Source organism: Pleurodeles waltl, chromosome 5, assembly GCF_031143425.1.
Source record: "Pleurodeles waltl isolate 20211129_DDA chromosome 5, aPleWal1.hap1.20221129, whole genome shotgun sequence".
Lineage (NCBI taxonomy): Eukaryota > Metazoa > Chordata > Amphibia > Caudata > Salamandridae > Pleurodeles > Pleurodeles waltl.
This window is the reverse complement of record NC_090444.1, coordinates 519,391,291-519,413,574: the sequence shown is the minus strand read 5'-3', so window position 1 is coordinate 519,413,574 and position 22,284 is coordinate 519,391,291. Positions and strand designations below refer to the sequence as shown.

The window sequence follows — 22,284 nt, the reverse complement described above, 5'->3', positions numbered from 1 at the left end:
AAGGTGAAAAATTAAGATCAAAAGATTGTGTGATGACGAGCGTCATCAGAGGAGGGACTGAGAGAGCGTAGTTTAAATATTACATATTATAGACGTGAAATGCTTATGTCTAACGATGCTGTTTTAATAAAATATTAATTGAAGCGTATTCATAAACGTGGAGAATTTTTCATATGTATAAACTAATGTCGACTGTAAGAAATAATCGTTTATAGTTTGCCTAACTGAGCACATTAACACGTATAAAACTGCATTTATTGGAACCATATATCCTAAGTTAGCGTGAGTCGAGAACTAGCTGTGTAACTCTCATATTAAAGCATATTTTCTGTTTCTCCAGTGTGCTGACTTGCAAAAGACCATGACCCAGCGATTGTTCTTTTCTCTTACTAGTTTGCAACATCACTCATCTTTCCCATCCGCATGCTAGTAGCTTTCATATAAAAGATATGTGCTTCGAAACAATAATAGACACTTCCAAGGACGGTGAAGCGAGAAGAAGAGAACTTTTGACCTGATATGTACAAAAGATGATGAAGTAACCCCGGATGTGCCACCTACGAAAAACGTCAATTATGAAGACCAATTAGGAACGAGGGAATTATCGTGAAATGACAAATGCATTACTTAATGTATAATTTAATAGGCTACCGATAGTGGGGTGTAGTGACTGACCAATAGAATTTTGGGGGAATGTATTACGACAAAGGTTTAAAAACTCATGACACACGAGACAAGAAGGATTAGGTAGGGAATGATATCGATTGCATCCAGAAACTCTGTCACTTTATTTGGTGATTGAGATTTAGACAAAACCATCCTCGTCCATAGACTGCCCCGTTACACTTTCCTCCTTATGAGGAGAGTGTCCCTTGCCTCTAACTTAGATAGACTGACGGTGAACTAACTGATGTCCTGAAGACGAAGACTGATTCTGTACGCTGTCCTATTCTGAGGAGGGTAAATATAATCATTGATAACGGAAATGCATTCATTTGCCTTTTCTTTCTAGGTACCAACTGCTGTATGTTTTTTGATTAGAGACCTTAGTTAGATGTTTTCTAAATTGGTGTTCAAAATTGTTTTGCATGAAGCCCAACATGCCAATGCTAATTAGAGGTTAGACGAGACTTTTGTCCCGACTGACAAACTGACGTGACTGACATAGTGCAATGCTGAACTAATATCTCTAGAAGGTTCTATGTACTACGATCTACTTATAGTGAACTGATTGTCTATGTTTCTGATCTTTGCATTATTGGAAACATATTATGATTGTTATCTTGTGATTATGTTTATTTGCTTCTTGGTTTTGATATTGATGCTTTTGCTATTAGATTGTAATCGATAGGGAATAAAATTAAAAAAAAACCATTAAGGTGTGGTTATTCGTGACAAAGATCATGATTGCGCCGAAGGTTTATTAATGACTAAAGTGAGATATGTTTTGGTGTTACTATTGACAATGTTATCGATATATTGATTGATATATTGATCAGTTATCTCGTCCTACGGTGACTCACCACTGGGCCCAAAGATTCATTGTCCTAAAACGAGTCCTGATGTGTATAAATTGACATAGACGGACGCGTTAGCATGAGCATGCTGCGTTTTTTAACCGGTGAATATCCCTTTCACAATACTACACGTGTGGACAATTCTTTATTAGGCAAGCAGAAAAAATAGTGCACTAATAGGTCACAGTAGTGGAACATATTAAAAACTACAACCTGCTGCCTAAGTACTATGGAACATCCGTTAGACATCCACTGCTGATACAATGCAAGAATAAACTCAAAGTAGAAAGCAGTCTTCTTGAAGACCCGGTGGCAGTGTGCAAGCAAAAATAGAGGGTAAAAGTGCACTAAAAGAGTAAACTTCGTCAGCTTGGGCGCAAACAGCTATCTTTCAAAAAGTCAATTACATATTTGAGCATGCTGGCAGCGGTTATTGCCCTCTTTAGAGGAGGCTTATCTTTATGAATTGCCTGTCTTGAAATCATGGGCCCGAGCTGAAGGTATGGGTGAATAAATATGGGAAACGCAATTAAAAGCTATGAACGCCTAACAGCGCGTGAACGATGACACTGTCATCCCTCCCCCTCTTTTTTTTTTTTTTTTTTTTAAATCACACTCAACACAGGTAAATATTATTTCCAACTGCCTTGGTCTTAGCAATTCTGCCACCATTCCTAAAATACAGATAAACATCACTAGTTAGCGCCAGTATTCTAACTGGCTGAACACTGTTAACATCATTCACTCAAATACATGCAGTTACTTGTAGCCCGTATTCAAGTAATCGTCTGGTTTGGAAGGAGCTACGGTGTACCCGGTGGAGGGATCACAGCACTAGAATGCCGAGAGTGGGGTGGGCCCCGTCGGTCCCCAGGAAATAGCAAATACTGCCACTCATTTCCTTACCTGGCTGGAGGCCAGCATCTGGCGCACCTCTTGTCTGAAATCGATAAACCGATCATGGAAGACAGCCATGGACCACGGCTCACTGAAGTAACTGGCAAAAAAAAAGCAGAATTGAGTTATCCTTAACCACTAATAAAGTATTTACCTGTTACCCCCAAGCCCCCACCTCATAATTTAGAGCACCCGACCCAGCCTCGATCCCCTGCTCATAACAACCCCCCCCCCCCCCCCCCGCATCACGCCAGATCAATTCTTTTAATGGATGTTCCTGATGTACAGCCAGCTCGAGTAATTACATTTAAAGTGGCTTAATTCCAAGCTGTAGCAAGACCCGGAGAAGAATCCTGATTTTATCAGAATTTTAAAGCGCCTGAAGACCTGCAAAGGGCTCTGGCCTCCCTTATCTGACCTCATTTGAGCAAAACAGATTGCAGGATTAACTGAACTGCTGCATATACAAATTACATTTGGGGAAGACCCTGACCCAAATGTTGTGTGGCGTTAGTGATTCAGGATTAATATATGTCAGAAAAATATAGACCAGATTGGTGGGAAACGTTCTGCGCTGTTTCTAAATTTCGGTCTGCTTTTTGGTTGTATCAATAAACAGTAGCGCACACAAATGCTTGAAAAGTCACAGTTTTGTGCCTCCACCATTAAACAACTTACTTTGCACTTTATATCTCTGTAGATGAAAAACACCTGTGTAAAAAGGCACAGCACTTTGCTAGATTGGAAAGATAAACTTGCTTACTTTCTATGAAGTGGCACTGATCTTCTATCGATCACACTAACTGTTAAGGGCTTTGGCGGCTGTATACATAACATGTATGTGCCTGAGCCATGTTGGAATGTTTTTTTCCTAAGCTATAACAAAAACTATTGCAAGATGGCAACCCATGCGTGCGCATGCCCAGTGATTATCTGGGACAAAAACATAAAACTAAATAGGTCACTGCCCTGGCCTCAAAGGTGCGACCTACTGGTTTTGCTGATATTTGTGTTATACTGAGTGACCTTAGCATGTACATGTATTGTGATGAAAGTCATAGCAAAGCAGGCAACGTGAACCGGAACTGACGTACTTTAGTGCAGGACGTTGACATAATTACGATTTTCATTACAATTAATTTTCAAAGTGAAATGGTGGAGTGAGAGGCACAATTGATCTATGGTGACTGACTATAACCAGTGTATGATACTACATACGTTTTTAGTCATATATGCAGCCTTGGCTAAAGCAACAATACCTTCCTCTTAAAACTTGAGCTTTCTAGGTCATACAGTTGGGCGGACATGCTTAGCTATTTAAGCTTCTTTATAGGATCCGCTCCCCTGTGTTATTAGCTTCCCTTTGTGCTAATCTGGACAAATATTGACGACAACTGAAGTCGTGCCCTGGATTCAATTGAAAATTGATGAAGATTATTCTTACTCGAATAAAACAACGACTATGCCAAAATGAACAAGTCTTTCCTTTAAAAAACTTGGCAACATGTTTTCTGCAACTAAGTGTTACTGCTACATCAGGGCAATGACGCCTATGCCCTTTTTACGAGGACCCTATTTAATTCCCATTGTGCCCATAACAGGGGTTCTAGGCCCCATCAGGATTATCAACACAAAAGGATGATGGACGGAATGTCTGGGTTTTCTTTTGCTCACCATGCCACCCCCCCAGGTTGGACCCAGCCATATGAAAATCAATCTTGACCCTGCTCCCCATGAGAACAGTCCAGCCCGAACCACCAAGCCAGGTCCTCCCTGGATCGGAAACAAGCATCCTGGGACAATTTTTCAGGGTATTACCCTTCATCAGCCAGGCTAGCTTAAATTCAGTGGCACACTGAGCAAGGGACCCACGTCTTGGCATACTCTTCCAACTTAGGGCAACTTTAGTAACACAAAAGGATGATGGACGGAGTGTTGAATTTTTTCAAACACTCACCTCCAGTCACAGATCTGGGTTTAATCCATCATTCTTTTGCTCACCATGCCACCCCAGTTTGGACCCAGCCATATGCAAATCAGTCTTCACCCTGTTCCCCATGGGAACAGTCCAGCCCAAACCACCAGGCCAGGTCCTGCCTGGACTGAAAACAAACATCCTGGAACTGGTTTCAGGGTATCACCCTTCATCAGCCAGTTACAGGGACTACATTGTATCAACCATAGCCATTCACCACTGGTATCCAAAAACTAAACATTCTCTCTGGACCCAAACCTGCTCACCAAGCACCCACATTTTACACGTTACTCCCAAGGTAGTGAAGTCAAGCAGCCCAAGACTTACTCAGGAAGATGGTGTGAGATCAAAGACTGGGCACTCAACAGTCATCAGGTGTCAAGTAATACATCACTGTCCAGCCAGCACTTTGATTTTAGAAATAAAGTACTTTAATTTTATCACACACAATAAAGCAAAAGGATCACTTTACACACTTTAGCAGAGGGAGGTTAATCAAGCACCAACAGTATTTTCTGGTTCAGTACTTTGGCCATTAGCCCTGTGCGGGTGGAACATTACTATTCCTGGAGAGGGATATTGGCTGGTCTTCTAGTTACTCTCACACACACCTGATTTTTTCAGCTAGCCATACCTCGAGTACAGTCTTTCTTTGGGGAACAATGTCACCAAAGCACCTTTCTTTCTCCTGATGGTTAAGCTCATAAAGTCCTTTCACAGGTGCTGCCTATGTGGGTCATAGCCACAAGAGACCGCCTAACTCCAATGATTTGCACTTGGCAGTTGCACCAAGAGGATACTTCATTTGGGTTGTGCAGCTCACTTTGCAAGTCTCGCGTATCCACAAGTAAATCATGACAGGACTAAGACGAGTCTTGGGGAGGTAAGAAGATGTCAGCAGAATTTTTAAACTGAATTCTCTTCAGGATAAATTCCAGGAATCCTCAAGTCACATGTGTCAAAGCCACCATCACAAGGGATACACATCCGGGCTCCAGATCTTAATCAAAGTTTCTTGATACAGTTAATGCGGAGTGTTGCTGTGTGGGCGTCATTTCAAATTGGACTCTCGGAGCTTCTGCTCCTTCTGAGCTTCATCTTCTTTATGCATGTATACCTACAATGTCAATCTGGGGCAGTCTTCTCCCTCAAAGTGGGATGCAGACAGCTCTCCTGCAAAGTTCAGTGAGTCTTCCCCAGGTTACCGATCCCAAAGTTGGTAAGGAGAGTTAGAGGTAAATAAACCTCCTGGTAAACAACTGGGTGGGTGTCCAGGTTCCTGGTTGGGATTATTTTTCAACCTGATTGGTAGTTTCGGATTCATCTTTTTTAGATATATCCTTTTATAGTTTTTTCATCATTTTATTGTAACAGAAACAACACTTCAATCTTTTACACCAAGCAAAAAAAAAATCACTCTTTATGATTACATTTTTTTTTTTAACTGGCTAGCCACGGACCCAAATATCTTTGGATATTCTTTTGTACATCCCCTCCATTGACAAATAATTTTTTCAGCAGCTGTGCAATAGTCCATTCCTCTCAACCAATCACTGATGCGGAGGGTGGCACGTCTCTTTGCCAGCTGCTGCGATGTCTGCTTTTGCCAGTGGAAAGCCAAGACTGCAACAATCCTTTGCTTTTGTGAGGTCGCTCAGCCCTCCATTTTTCCCAATAGTACTACATTAGGGTCTGGCCTAGTTGAGGTGCCTAACACCTTTGCTAGAGCATCATGTATCCTCTGCCAGTTCCCCCAAATGGCTGGACATTCCGAGATTAGATGGATAAAAGTACCATACGTTTCACTACAATGCATACACGCCAGGCTTCTCGTCCTTTCCATCCACCATACTCTGTTAGGGCTATAACCGGTCCTATGGAAGTAGTTAAATGGCCCATTATAAGGTTGAAGGGGATGGCCAATTCACAAGAGGACATTTTAGGCTCCTGCAGCTCACTGGCTTCCAGTTCCCCCACATCCTGATCCCAGGTGAAACATCCCCCTGCTGCCCCCCCCCCCCCAGCCCAATGAGTGGGATCAGAGCCTAAATATACCTTTATGGCCCAAGTGTTCAAAAGTCAGCTTTTCTTCCCTTGAAATTAAAGTCTGGGACATCCCCTAACTCATCTTTTTAAGTGGCCACAGCATGCCAGAGTGGTATCTAAAAACTGCAACTTGTGTTACTCATACTCATCGCCTGTTCAAAAGGATTTAATATGGTCTTGTACCCACATGTTCCCCAAGTGCTTATTCATACCCAAGAGGAAGACAGAACTAAACTGCTGAATACACAAGGACTGTGACTAGTTCTGGGAAGTTCTGCAATTCCTTGCAGGTAGCTCTAGCTATGGTCTTTGTGACAAGTGTGACCGGGAAGGCAGGAGGTGCTGGGAGTCTCCACTGAAAAGCACCCAAAAAAAGAATACAAAGGCAAGGAAGGCTGCAAATGTTGAATACTGTTTAACCTTTGACCGATGGAATAAAGTTTTGTACACTGATTAAGGTTACAATATACAACCTTTGTTGTGATAATTACAGTTTCAAAAGCACCCACCATTACTGTATTAGGGGGAGAAGGTGGGGGTTAATCACTCCCATCCACCCCCTATACGGGGCACAAAGTCGATTGAGCCCTTTTTGTGGGAACTTGGCCATGCTCAAGTGGGCAGTCCCAACCCATATGTAATATATATATATACATATATATATATATGTACATATATATATATGTATATTTTTTTAAAATGCCCTGGTGCCTAGTGGGCAGAAAGACTGAAGATTTGTGGGGTGGAGAGAGCACACACCCTTATCCAAGGGGCCGCTCCCCCAAATCCCTGCTTGGTGAATGCTCTCCTATGCCAATCGGGAAGCAGGAATCCAACTGGGCAGAGATACCACTAGAAAGGGGAGATTCTACTCTTTCCAATGATACCTTAACCCAAGACAATCAGGGCTGGGCCCATTGGCTAGTTTTACTTTCACTTTACATGTAATTACGTCAGCCAGCCCTGTACGCTGATCGCCATTACAAAGGAAAAAAAAAAAACTTGGGCTGCTCTGGAAGCTGTTCCCAAGCAGCCCGAGCTACAATAAAAAAAGGAAGTTTCCTGGTCCAAAGCACCAGATGGTCCTTTATACTCCTCCCTAATATCTGGCATTGTCTTACAGACGCACTGGGATAAGAGTGCGGGAATCAGCCATTGGCTGACAACAGCTCTTAAGTGATTAAAATAAAATTTCCTAATCAAGTGTTTTTCTGACAAACTATCACTGAGACTGAAAGGCGCTATTCTTCTCACTTAAGTATACAAAAAAATGATGAATGGAATACTCAGTTTAGTCTTATCCACTGATAATTACTCGGGCCGCATCCCAGTTCATTGTTATTTTGCACACCAGTTTGGACCCAGCCATATGCAAATCAGTGTTAACCCTGCTCCAAAGGGAACAGTTCAGCCCCAGCTGCCAGGCCAGGTCCTCCCTGAACCAGAACACAAGCAACTCAGAACTGGTTCCCCCAGTTGAAGTTGCAGTCCTAAGTGAGACGGGAATTCCTAGATGTGGGTCCAGTTCTTATTGTGCCACCGGAACCAAGTCACACCTGCCTGAAGAGCCCCACTTACAGCAAAAGCAGTCTTGGGATGCTTATGTTCCGGCTCAGGGAGGACCTGGCCTAGCAATTCGGGCTAGGGTGTTCCTACTGGAGCAGGGTTAAGACTGATTTGCATATGCTGGGTCCAAACTGAGGTGGCATGGTGCGCAAAATGACGATGGATGGGCATGCGATTCGGAGTAATTACCTGTAGCTAAGATTCATTCAAGCATTCCATCCATAATTTTTTGTATAGTTTAGTGTGCCACCCTAATTGGGAAACAAGTCCTCCAAAGAGCACCTCAGGCACAACCAGAGGCAATTCCCGAGAGCACTTTCTGCCAGTTGGACCAAACTATGACAAGTAGACCCTGTCCTTTGCACTGCTCTATTTGCTTGTATACGCCATGAGGTATACGACCATGAGGCTGCTGATATTGGAATATTCGATGCACACAACAACAAGACACCTTTATACATGAAAGATTCACTTTTATATACAAAGTCGCATCATCCCTGGATTCCCCGGTCATGAACTTTCCGTAACCCCAGCACTTAAGTACGTGGTCAGGCAGGCTCTGCGACTCAGGCCTGAAGGTTAATGACTGACAGGTCACAGGTGGGGTAATACTTAGCTGACAGCCAAACACTCAAAACTTAGATCAGATCCCACAAATGGGCACTACAATGGTCCCTGGATATTGGCCCCAATAAAGCAAAAATGGCCAGAGTGACGCATGCATTCCCAAACCATCATCAAGTTAGATGCCACATGTAATTAGGTACACTTAGCCAATCAGGACACAGCACACACAGTGACCACACACCGCTCATGCTAGACATCTGGACACGTACTCGCTGGCACACAAAGTGGCCATGCAAGGTCAAGGCCCACCTGCATTCCCTATCTGTAAATTGTATCTACGACTCCTTGTCAACTATTAGCATTTATTTATTTTTTCCCAGGAAAAGAATGTTTTCATGACTTTATTGCTCCCACAGAAATGTATAAAAGGTGCTTTGTTTAAATGCAATACGAGAGACAGTACTCAGACCCCGGTGCTGTAACTGCTCTCCAGGCCGTAATGTTTAATGAAAAACTGCTTCCCGTTTTGCCAGATGCCTCTTGTTTTTCAAGGTAAATTCTCATTCAAGCAACATTTTGGTGAGCTAATTAGTTCTTCGAACTCGACTGCAACTAAAGGAAGGGGACCCCACTCAGCTCGCTTCACATTTGCACAAACAAGAAAGGTGAACAGATGCCACAACTGATTTAAAGTTCTGCAGAATCCGTGGGGCGGAGGTCCATTCTGAAGCCGCCATCACAAGGGTAAGAGACTACATCAGAGCCTTATTCCTAGCATTTGCCATGTGGCAAATGAGGAAAAACCATAATCCCTGGAAGTCACTTTCTTGATTATCAGCATCGGGAAGGGTGATTGCTTGGAACACTGGGCGTAACACAGATGGTATGCTTAACCCCTGGGTGTAATACAGGGTTTTTTGGGTTGCTGGCTGCTTGTACTGCTGGGCGTGACAAAGTTGGTATGCATAAGGCTCTGGGTGTGACATAGGGCCAGCTGTCTGTTTTAAAAGGTGCCTTCGCTTGGACCGCTGGGCATGAGGCAGTCAGTACGCATAGGCTCGTGGTGTGATTTAGGGCCCATAAATCAATTTTTTCTCCTGGTTTTCTCAGTGCCATTGGTTTCTTAACACTGGTGGTATTTGAAAGAAGTGAGAGGTGTGCTTCGCTTGGACCACTGGGCATGACACAGATGGTATCCAGGACCCCTGGGTGGGAAATTCAGACGTTAGGATACTAGAAAGATTGGGATCCAGGAGATTAGGAATAGCTTTTGTTTTGCCATGGAGGGGCTAAGGTCATTGAAGTATGTCTTTTCTGCACGTAAATTGCTCCAATCCTCTCTCCCAAGCCGGCATTGACAAGATTATCAGGCTCCCCTAGTCCAACACAGCACAGAGCTTCCCTTGGTCACCGGATAACCAGTGCTAGGAGTGGGCAGGGCTAAGGTATTGTGGGCGGGCCGTTCTCCTGAGTTTTGGGGCCTAGTCAGCATCTCTCCTGCCAGTTGAAATGGTGTTGTTTTGATATTATGATGTTGGTAGACCAATGCGACTGTGTTTGTCTTAAATGTTGAATGTTGTATTCTTGGTCACTGTTAAATGTATACATGAGGATATTGTTGATTCGCACAAACTGTTATTTGATGCCAACGAAAGGCTTGCTATTTTGTTGTCACATTGCAGGCTGCTGTGAACTAAGAATTGCACTTTTCCTAGGATCGTGACCTTCATGCATTTGTTTGTTGAATGTTTTTTTTTATGCATCCGTAACACTGAGTTCATTTCCCCATGTGTATATCCTCCTCCAAAATCTATAAAAACAGAAAAGTAGCAAGCAGAAGAAGAAAATCCTATAAAAGTAGCAAATTACAACGCATGCAACGTAAAAACTTTAACCTAGAAGGGTGACTACCCCATGAAAAGACTATACAAATACCACCATGGGATCTCCTTTACAGCACATGCAGAGTAAGTTCCCCATTTAGACTAGAAAGCTTAGCAAGCTCTGCCATGAGTTACACACAGATACCAAGACACACATGCTCCCCTGCCAAAAGAGGGAACCTTCAACACTAATATAATTGCAGATACAATGACATACATACAAACAAAATATAGAGGGCAAATGAAGGACAAAAAGGAAGCATTACTAGAGCTCTGGGACATTTTTGGAGAAGTCCAGGCCGATAACCTTGACCCACCATGAGCAATCAAGGTGCCTCAACCTCCCCCACAATATGCAGGAATGGAGGTGCTCTCCCCAATGCTTATTACACCCTCATTAGGATACACTAACCCGGCACTCGAGATAGCTCAAGCGGCTCCAACTGAACAGCAAGCAAGTAGGTCTAGGCATGAAAGACCGACAGGCCAACAGGCCCGACACTCCCTACACCACTCCAGTCCAGCACTAGAGCACCCCGAAGCTCGACTCCCCCATCCGTCATGGTTGATGGACTGAAACTACGTAGCACAGAGAATGTGCACCCTTGCTGGTTCTGGGGAGCATCTGTGAGTGAAAGGGAGAGTTCTAGTGGCCTGGTACAGCAAGACAGCTAGCGAGACTGAGGGAAGAGGTCCCAGTCCTCCGAGATCTAGTAGTGAAGATAAAGCCAAAGGGTATGCTCAAGGTAGCCGAGGAAACCATGAAGAACAAGCATGAGAGCAGATCCCACCTTAGGACAGCGCATAGTTCCAAGTGAAAGAGGCGATCTAGATGGGAGTCAGAAGAAAGGTGCAGACTGAGGAGAGAGAGAGCTCACACCCTGGAAGCCCAGTGAGAGAACAGAGTAGCGCTCCCTCCACCTGAGGAAAGCGGGAGTAGGTACAGAGCCCCAGTCATGGAGGAATTCAAGATAGAATCAGAAGGGAAGCTTTTGACTGGAGCCCCTGTCTCGTCCGAGTGCCAGTGAAGGAGAGGGGCTGACAGGACATTAAAGACCAAGGCAGCCTGGTGCGGACCCAGCTTAGATGCAGGAGGACCAAGATGGCACCAATGTGTGCACATGAGGAGAGAAGCGACAAAGACATCTGCTACCCTCCACCCCCCCAAATGTGCAGGACAGGTAAACCAAACCCAAGAGACATAGCATAACACTTGCCCAACCCTTTTGCCACCTGCTAGCCCGCTGGACTGAGATAAGTGATCAATACGATAGGCTCTGGCTGGAGGAGGGATCCTTTAACCAGAGGACATAGCCATTGCCGAAGTCTGCATCCGGCATTTAGGGGCAGATTCCAAGTGAAACTTCTCTTACATGCAAGTGTGTGTGACGAGATGGGAACGTAACGTAGAAGGAAAACCCATGGAGATATCCAAAACGAGGATATGTTCACTACTACAGAAGGGCACATCAGAGACCAACTACGTGCCAAGGGCTCATATGGACAAAGAGGGGCTAAGAGCCAAGCTGCCCCCATTGCTGGATGGGGCTGGGAAAAGGATCTAATGCTTCAAGAAGAATACTGCGGGGATAACTCTAGCAATAGGCAATGTCAAGAGTCTCCTAAGCAGCATTATCGGTGAGCTGACCAACATGGCATTTGCCCACATCTCAGCGGTTACGCTGACCAACTCAGAGCACGATGGGGCTGCATTTAATTCATGCAGGTACCAGATATGGATGGCCCGAGGCGAAATATTCCCTGACTGCCCAGGTGTAAGTGGGTTGATGGGGGAAACCACAAAACCTGGGGAGACCATACTAGACTTCCTAGACAGGATGAGAGTGGGGACAAGAGACAGGATCGCTGTGGAAGGATATGGGCCCTCATTTTCTTCTACAACATCCTCAAGAAGGAGCTGCACACCAAAATACAAAGCAATTTGGATAGCATGGTATGGCTGGACACCAAATCCTGGCAAGAGATACAAGCGCATACACTGCTCTAAAGGCACACCACACACAGACATCAAGGCGGGCCTCATAGAACTACCATCCACAGAATCAGGGACACCTAACCCCACCTTATAATAATCTGCATGGAAATGAGTCCACTGCCGCACCACTGCAGTAGGGCTCAGGTAGCTGGAACAGCGCATGAGATTAGCAGTCGCAGAACCAGGCCCAACATGGACCGGGGCCACAGCCACGGTAGGGAGGGGTAGCCATTTAGGGAAGAAATACTTTCACACAGACCCCAAATGTGCAGTAAGCCTTAGCACAGCCGGTACAAAGTAAACATTCTGAGAACATCTTAAAAATTCACTGCAGTCGAATTCAAAATAAAAGACAAATGAGAATAACATTTGGGATTTAACATTTACTCCCACTATGGGACATTCAGGATTGTTGTGTGGCTGCTGACCGGGTGTCCTCGCCAGAGTCTGCCATCTCGGGCTGCCGTGTGGCTGTCAAACGGGAATCTTCACTGAATGTTTTCATTTACGGTGTACACCAGAGCCTGGGCCCCACCCTCCTGCTGGTAACCCAGGGCAGGGCTAGCCGACCACACCCCAGGGGGAAGGCAGCCTGACTGAGTGGGGCAGCGCGGCTCCCCAACCACCACTTAAGAGGCAGGCACTCCAAGGTCATCGAACCCATAACCAAATGTGACAGGTTCCAATTATCATATGAAAAGGTCCCCATTTTCAATCCCCAGCAGGGACCGAAATGTCTTTGTCGCGTAGACCCAACAACAATAGTGCCCTCAGCGGCCCCTTAGTAAAATTGGAGGCCACACTTTTGTTACAAAACAAAGCAGTCTTCCAGTGTCAGGCACCAGGCCTCCCCCTGCGCTCAGGGAAGAAAAGACTATAACGCTCACAGCGCACGCATGAGTTCCAATGAGGCACCACACGGCATTGAGTCAGTAGGAAGGGAGTTCCCCACAACATCCAGTCACCCCACCCCATTCTATAATGCGGGCAAAACTGCGAAGATTTCCCGGCCTTGCTCCAGACTCTCCACACCGCAAAGTCTTTTGCCTCCTCCTCACCCTCAGTGTCCCCAAACACTAGCCAGGAACAGTAGGCCCAAGAAGATATGATCCGAGGGAGAAGGTGGCCTGGCAAGTGAGTCCAAAACATCCATTGCAGCTCCGAGCAGAACAGAATGCAGGAGTAAGCTCACCCCTGCAACAGGCCTGGAAATCGGGGCGCATGCAAGGCCTCACGCACATCGTTTGAAGGGAGCAGCAATTTCAATATTGAGCTCCACAGATCAGAGACATGGGGCCACTGAACTACACTCTGACCCCCACCAGTACACAACAATAAAATCAGAGGTTTAGGGAAATGCCCAAGAGGCAAACGAAGATGCCCAAAGCTAGCCCAAAGGAAGCCTCGAGAAAAAGGGTGCAGTTGGGACACTTAGCGCTATTTGGGAGGATCATGGGGTGCGTCACGTGCTGAGACCAGAGGGGTGCACAGTGACCTTAGGGAACGTTGTGTTTAATAACCATCATTCGGTGCGAGACACCTCTTCTTTTGCATCCCCCAACACATGCAGGCTAGAAACACTGCCCCCATCAATGGCAGCCCACCTCATGCACACAGTAGTGCGCTGAAGGGCTGGCAACTAACACAGCACCAACTAACAGCTAAAAACTTCCTGTATACACAAGAATCACCCCGTAAAGCATACCGTTCAAACGTATGTTTGGCTAAGCACAGAGTGGGGGAGACTCGAGAAGGGGGAGACCTGATGATCTGAACAAATGTAATGTTGTTAAAAATTACCTATTTCTTTCAGAACCAGGTATCTCGATTGTGGGCCATCCTCTGGTGCAACGCCAAAATTAATGGAAAACAAAAATTTGTAAGAACTCATTTGCAACATACAAATATGCAATGTTTTTCTTTTTCACAAATCAAACCTAGCTCTTTCCTAAAAGGTCTGCAGTTGAGCCCTTAAGTACACATACCCTATAGAGAACCATCACCTTCTCAGTGGCTGCACCAGAATCCCCAGCAGGATCAAGAGCTAAAGACTATTCCAAAGAACTCTCGAGCCCAACAGGATCAAGAACCAAAAACACCCCAAAGACTTTTTCTACCATTCCACCAACGAGATCCTGTACCACACCTTGCCTTAAAGACTTTTTGACCTGTTTTCCTCGTCTCAGAAGCTCCCACCCCGAGAAAATGGTTTACACTTCAGCCAGAATCACCTCAAGATCTACATTGATGCCTACGTTATGTGTTTTCATGTATTAGTACATTCTGTGGTTGCTTGGGATGCTACCACATCCGTGTTTTTTCAAAGAAAAGTCTGATCTAATGGAGTCTATTCGAAAAATATCACCACCATTGTGTATCACCTTTAATTACAAGGCACCTAATACTACTATCCCACACGCACTACACAATGCTCTTTTACACAAAATGTGTTATCAGCACATGACATTTGTGGGCTCTAAGACATCAGCCGGGTCATGTTATGTCTGTTCGCTGATACCACACGCAATAGGCGCAGATAGATTGTACTTATCCCAAGAGTTAGCCTATGAGAAAGCAAAATGCCTTCTCCATTTGTACCTGTGTAGAATTAGGGCCAAATTACAACCTAACAAAGTGGAACCTCATTGGGTAGTAATAAATCTGACCCGCTATGAGACCAATCCTACAACACCATACCTTCTTACTGAGCTAGACAGGATGCACAGGAAGGAAGTTATAGGGAAGGGCACTGTTTGGCCCCGAGATTTTCACAAGAAGAGCTTCTTGGAGGTAGCTAAACCACCTAACCAGTGCACAAACATGTCCAACCCCGTTTTCATCTGCGGTCCCACTGTGTCCCTCAGCGTCCCTCAGCGTATGCGGCTGTCTTTGTTAACAACAAATGGATCCCACACATGGAGTTTCAGTGCAGAGCCATCCACCTCGATGACATGAAGGGAAATGGGTCTCATGGGGGGGTTAAAAACAGCATAGATACCCCATATCAGGAGATCTGGGACACTGAGATAGACAGGTACAAGTGGATAGAATGGAAGGGGCAACCCCTAATTGTACAGAAATGCACACTGTATTCCTTATATTTCAGGAGCAAAGGAACCATTCCACGAGAATTGTGGCACAATACTGCACATTCCAGACATACAATGGGGCACCTCCAAGCTGACAGATACCTCCTAGCAGTGCGGCGGGTTCGTTTACACCCAGCTCGTCCCTGGATGGTATAGCCTCACACACCCCAACCCTGGTCATCCCTGGAGAAGATCTGTCTGAATTATACCCACTGATTAAAAAATACAACACTGATGCATCAGGGTCAAAGGAAAAGAACTGCTTAATATTTTGACTGGGATCAATACAAGGACATTTCCAAGCAGTTTAGACTGTTCACTGACACCCAAGTATTGGCGGGAGGTCCCATGACCTTCTTCACCCTGCAGACAAAAGCAAATGCCCTCAGGTTGCAAGTACACAGTGGGAAGTGCTCAAAATGATAAACAGTATTGAGCTTGGCCTTCAGGGAAGAACTGAGAGCCATCCACCTCATGCTGATGCAACATCAGTATGTCTTTGACTTGATGACCGCAATGGAGGGTGATGTGTGCACCAAAATCAGTGCATCCTGCTGCACTTTCATACCTGGCAATGGCATGGACAATGGAACATGCGTGAAGAGGGAGGTGCCCCTGAGCAGGAGTGGTACACAAACGGGTTCTCCTGGCTCTCCCAGTGGCTGATCAGTTTGTGCATGTTATTGTTACCCGTTTTCGTTGTGTTACTATTTTTGTGTGATGTCCTACAATTGGGAGTTTCCTGCAGTAAAAATGCAGTCCCCAAATTGGGTACGGTACAAGTAGCGAGGGAAGCGGGACAACAAAGTGCCAATACTGTGGCTGTCATGACTTGTGGGCTTGATGGTGTAGTTGAAAATTCAACTGGGGGGGTGTTGATATTGGATTAATCAATGCGCATGACAACAAGACACCTTTATACACCAAAATTCATTTTTATACACAAAGTTGCATCACCCGTGTTGGGTTCCTCCATCATGAACTCTAAGCTGACGCCAGCACATAGGTACGTGGTCAGGCAGGCTCTGTGACCCAGATCTTAAAGCTAACGACTGACCGGTCACAGGTGGGGGTAACACTTAGCCAACAGCAAAACACACAAAGCTTAGATCAGATCCCACAAACAGGCAGCAACACTCCAATGGTCCCTAGAGATTGACCCCAATAAAGCACAAAAGGCCAGAGGGACACATGCATTTCCAAAACACCATAAAGTTAGATGCCACAAGTAGTTAGGTACACTTAGGCAATCAGGACACAGCACACACAGCACGGGCAGTGACCACGTGCCCCTCAGACCGGACATCTGGACACATACTCACTCTCACACAGTGTCCACACAAGGCTGAGGCCCACCTGCATGCCCTATATAGAAACTGTATCTACGACTCGCATTTTTATGATTTTATTGCCCCAAGAGAAATGTATAAAGCATGCTTTGTTTCAATGTACCATGAGTGATAGTCCTCAGGCCCCAGTGCTGTAACTCCTCTCCTGGCCGTCATGTTTAATTAAACAAACTGTTTCCAGTTTTGTCAGATGCCTCTTGTTTTTTAAGGTAAATTCTCATTTGATCAACAAGCCGTTTGAGATCTCCATATGCTGTCCAATGCTCCCTAGCTAGGGCGCACAATACAATAACCAACAAATGCATGCATATCAGAAATTTCAAGAAGTATTAATATCTATTGCTTTCCAATGAAGTACTACCTCTGTAAAATGAAAGTTGTCTTTAAATATGGGCAAAAAGCAATCTGTGCTTGCTGATTAATATTTTACATATGTAGCTCATCTTCCCTCCTCTATCCCTCCATTACTCTTGTCAATCCAACTAACAAACTCACATAGCCTCTGCTCAAATCAACTCATTGTAATTCTAGTACTGTACTCATATTTCCCTATACTAATCCACCACTAATTCCTTTTGGGTTCCAGAGTAGCGTGCTACTCGCCGAAAAGCGCTTTGATGCCTTGTCAGGGGTAGTAAACGCTATATAAATACTATTACAATACAACATAGGTTTAAACGTAGTCATGGGCTGTATGCATTTAATATGCCTTGACATCCCGGTATAAAATTAATTATGTATGACCCTGGTGACCAATGTTGTTTCGGGAGATTATTAACATTAATGTAAGTACTTGGCCCTCTTTTATTCTGGGCATTACCAAGACGAATACTGGAAGGTCTGTTCCTATATTGTGCAGGTATTTATATGCTTCTAACACGTAGGTCCAATAATATTAATCAAAAAGTTTCGCTTTTTAAAAATGACCGTAAGCTCGAGGAGAAACTGGTTCTGTTAATGTCACAATCTCATCACCTCTGTTGTTTGCTGTGTTGATTGATTAAGCCGTACCCCGCGCACTCAGCAGGTCACCCACAGCAGGCTCGTGGACCCGCACCTCTTATCGCGACATCTCACACAAGTGGCATCGGCATTACACGAACAGAAAGCTGCCTCTCTCGCGACATTAAGTGTCCCCGAAGAACGGCTCTCCGGAGAGGCTGTGTGCGGCCCACACTCTCCTGTCACAGTTGTGCTCTTGGCATTTTGTTTCTCTTGCCCGCATGCAAAGCCGCTGACCTTTGGTCTGCCGCACTCAATTAATATTACTTAACAGCTGCTGGAGCCGCTAAAAGCGCTTGTTATTCTCGTTTGGCATCAACTCCGGGGCTTAGAAACCATCTCTACGTGTGCCCTGCTCTTGAGAGATTACAAAGTAATGCCGAAATGGAAAAAACGATGTCACATCATTAAACACACAGCAATACTGGAAGCATATTCTTAACCTGTGCAGGAAAGATAGCGTTCTTACCGGTTCCATGAGTTGTGCTTTGCAAACTACCTGAAATCTGAATGGAAACGGACAAAGGAGTCAGGTAAATAAAATGATGTTAGATTCAGCGTCGGAAAGACTCCGCTAAAGACAACGAAGCTGAAATAATATCAGTAAATCAGCCAAAGCCTTAAAGCAAAGTCATAAGGTCTAATGCCACGACCAAAACGAGCAAGAACCCCGATCCAAGGACACCATTTCGCGTTTGTTCTTGTGCATGATGACTTAAGACATTGGTAAAGACGGTTTAAGGCTCCTATTTCAACCTCTGCTCTTTAGAATGAGTTTGCTCACAGAGGAGGGGAGGGGCAAGGGTGCCCAGTTCCGAAGAAGCCATTACCCGCACTCCATCTTGGCTTCATTCCCCGGCCATTGCTTGGGCGTGGGTTTGTAAGTGGCTTCAGGAGGCACGGACCCTTGATGGCGAAAGCAGTGACACTCACGTGGTTGGCACATTTCACCCAAGGCTTGCACACTTTTGGCCCTAACACAATCACTACCCAAGTCCTCTCCCTTTCCCAAGTTGAGATTCATTATTAGGTGGCGAAGGTGAGGAAAAACACACTCCCAAGTGCCCATAATGACTGGTCAACAATGATGCTAACCTGATTTACTCTCACGAAGAAGGCCAAGCGCTGATACCTGGAGATCACCACAGTGAACTGCTACCCAGCTCACAAGAAGGTACTAAGCTAGGTAGCTGTGCCCAGTGGAGAACATAGGGATGGAAGCCTGTACAGGATCCTCACTTGTGTTTCACATAGCTGAATGATGGAGCATCAAAGATAGGCTGAAGGTAGACGAGATCCATGTCATGACATTGCAAACTTGGACCACTCACTGTAGAAGTTGTGGAATAAGAGCAAGACACCTAAAGCCACGATGGTTAGAGATGTGGACCCTAAGCACAGGGAGACTCAATGCTGGTAAAAAGCCTCAGGGACTGCAAAATACATAGTACAGCATTATTTATATAAAAAATGCACAGCACAAAATGAAAGCCAGAGTATGGCAAATCCATGAAGGAAATGGAGAAACTGGATACAAATATGACTAGAGTGGAGACCGAAGTTCTAGACCCAAATAAAACTATACAACAAAGGAAGTTTGTCATGTTTCATATCAAACACTTTTAAAATATACTTGAAATGGGATCATCTTGAGAGCACAATTAGACGTTTCAAAATCGGAGACTTAGGTGCATGTCTTTGTTTTAGGATGGCAAAGAACCGAGAGGTGTACTCGAGAGTTTTACTGTGCTGTAGCCCTGACACACCTGAGGTTCTGTAAGACGAGAGACGACATAAAGACTACAATTTAAAGAGTTTAATCCAGAGGGTATTGTCTCTGATATTAACACAGCAATTCACATCGGAGAGAATTGGATACTTAAACTGTTACTCATAACAAGGTACTTTGGCTGATGGAGAATAACGTTCCTTATGCTATGGGGTTTCTGTTGACTATTCCACGCGGACAAATAAGAACTGCAGAGGATCAAAGAGCAGAGTTCCATTGTCGAAAAGGATGCTTCGTCACAGAATTGTGCCAGATTAATCAGAGTCTACAAGTTCACATATTCTTCCAGACTGAAGGGGCTAGACTCTTTTCGCCGGTGATAGGGAAATATTGTGTGGCTGGAGATCCCCAAAGACCCACATACAAAGTAGTAGCAATCAAAATCAATCTAGGATAGGGCACCAAAAAGTCATTTTTTGAGAAGTAAATAATTGAGTGAATTCAATAACAGCAACTTGAATTAAGCAGCAATTGACGATAATGCTCAGTGAATAACTGTAGAATGCTACTGGAGACAAGAGATACCACATCTCCATTTGAAATTATTTTGTAGACTTGCATATATACAAGCAAACAGATACTGGTTAGAAGAAAGAGTTACTCACTTTCAGTAACAATATTTCTGGTGGATACATTATCTGGGAAGTTTTGAGGAAGTAGAGTCAGAAAACCAATTGCCCTCGTTTTGGATAGAGCAAATCCAGTATCGCATACCACATTGGAGCAATCATCAGATAACTCCAAATTAAATGAAAAAGTCAGCTGGGGGCTGGGTGCACTTGGTGAAGGACTTAGCCACTGATGATTTTGCCATTTCTAAAGCACAAACAGCTACTTCCTGGCTAGCGTCCCGTGCTAAAAAAGGGAAAGCAAGTCTATCCACACACCTTAAAGCTATCAATTGATGGTCTCAGCAAGGGGCTTGGGCACCAACAGAGGCATTAGGAAAACAGAAGGGGAGAAGATTGAGAGCACCACACTAGCTACAGTTCTACCTGCATTGTCAGAAAATAGAGATTTAGAATTACCTGTAGTATCATATTTCTGAATCGTGGCTGGCGGACAGTAAGGCTTCCACAAAATTGTAAAGTAAACCAAATTCAACCTGAAGCACATAGAGGTATTTCTTGTCACTTCACATGATAAGACCTATGTGTGTCTGTAAGTGTAACCCCCAAAAGTTATATTATTGGGTCTATCTGTTAGAGCACCTTGTTATGCCAACCTTGGTTCTGGAGAACTGGGAGTTAGGAAAAAGCAAAGTCCTGGTGCCCTTCATGATTTTGAAGTAATCTTATTCTAAGAGAAGGAAAAGAGGGGGAACATTCCAGACCACCGTCCCTAACAGATCTATACATCTTCCCCTGCTTTTAAACTGGCATGTAGAAGAGGGGATGTACATCAAGTGAGTAAGGCACATATAAGTTTCTTCTCACATGGCTTAAAGAGGACCTCTAACTAGGTTTGAGTCTACATACATTTTTGTCAACCAGACAGAAGTAGTTGAACTTCAACTTGCTGACCAATATATTCCAAAGGAGAGTGTGTAGAACGCTGCAAATATGGAAAACAAGATTTAAAAATATTGTCCAGTTGTTGATCCACGGAAAGCTTAGAGCTGATCAGAATTCCCCGGTTCTACACTATTTGCCAAGGAGTATAACTGGGGCAGGCACAGGTGGCTCAGAGCTCAGGCGTCCAAAGGCCACCCAAGTGTAGGATGTTTGTAAAAGAAACTGAGACATTCCCCCAAACATAAAAGTAGGACTACAATTTTGCATCCACGTAATTGCCAGCAGTCATCAACATATAAAACACAAAGAATAACTAAGAGTAATTAAATGCAATTTTTACACACAGTATCATTTATGTTATTTAAAATACCTTCCGGCAAGAGTTGCTAACTAAAGCTGCACTGGAACATATGAAAAGGGAATCCCTCTGAGTTCAGTTGACCATATCTGAAAACTGGAACATAGGCTACATTTATTGAAATTTGCTGGGCAGGTATTGAAAACCATGACTTGTGGACACTTTTGTACTTACATTCCCAGAGCACTGCAACATATCAGTGGTCTTGTGCCACTGCACCTTCCCTCGTGGAATTCCAAATATGCTCCTTTATAGTCCCAATGCACCTCAATGCAGGGAACACCCAGAACAAGTTTTTATTATTATATGGCAGTGATTTTAAATGTGATGTTGGTTAGGGGCATAATGCAACAAAACACGGCTGTAAGCTAAACCAGAGGGCAAAACAAATGTATTTTCTAAAACTGAAAAGCTTGCATGTAGGAGAAAACAAGTTGCATTTCATTATATGATAAGCCGATATGATATTTGGGGAGAACAGTTTATTAAAAAAATGACAATTGATGTTTGAGGACAAAATTAATTTAAATTAATTGCAAAAGGGCAATTAATTCTGCAGCATATTCCTAAAATGACAATGTGATTTAGGTACAACACTTTAATATTTACTAAAAATGTATACCTAATATTTGAGCACAGAAGGGGAATATTTAATGGAAATGATTACTTTTGAGGAAAAATTTCTTTATTTGTAAGAATCGACAACCGGTATTAGGAGATACATATTTCTAAAAAG

The 22,284-nt window shown here is 44.2% G+C and overlaps 1 protein-coding gene across 3 annotated transcripts in view; it reads right to left on the bottom strand.

The window, feature by feature from the left end:
• Window positions 1-22,284, bottom strand: part of CFAP61 (cilia and flagella associated protein 61) — a 1,725,308-nt gene that overhangs the window by 166,536 nt on the left and 1,536,488 nt on the right. For all 3 annotated transcript variants that reach the window (XM_069234340.1, XM_069234338.1, XM_069234339.1), the window contains one exon: window positions 2,424-2,514. In XM_069234340.1, the coding sequence (XP_069090441.1) occupies window positions 2,424-2,514 (91 nt within the window). The remainder of the gene's footprint in view (window positions 1-2,423; window positions 2,515-22,284) is intronic.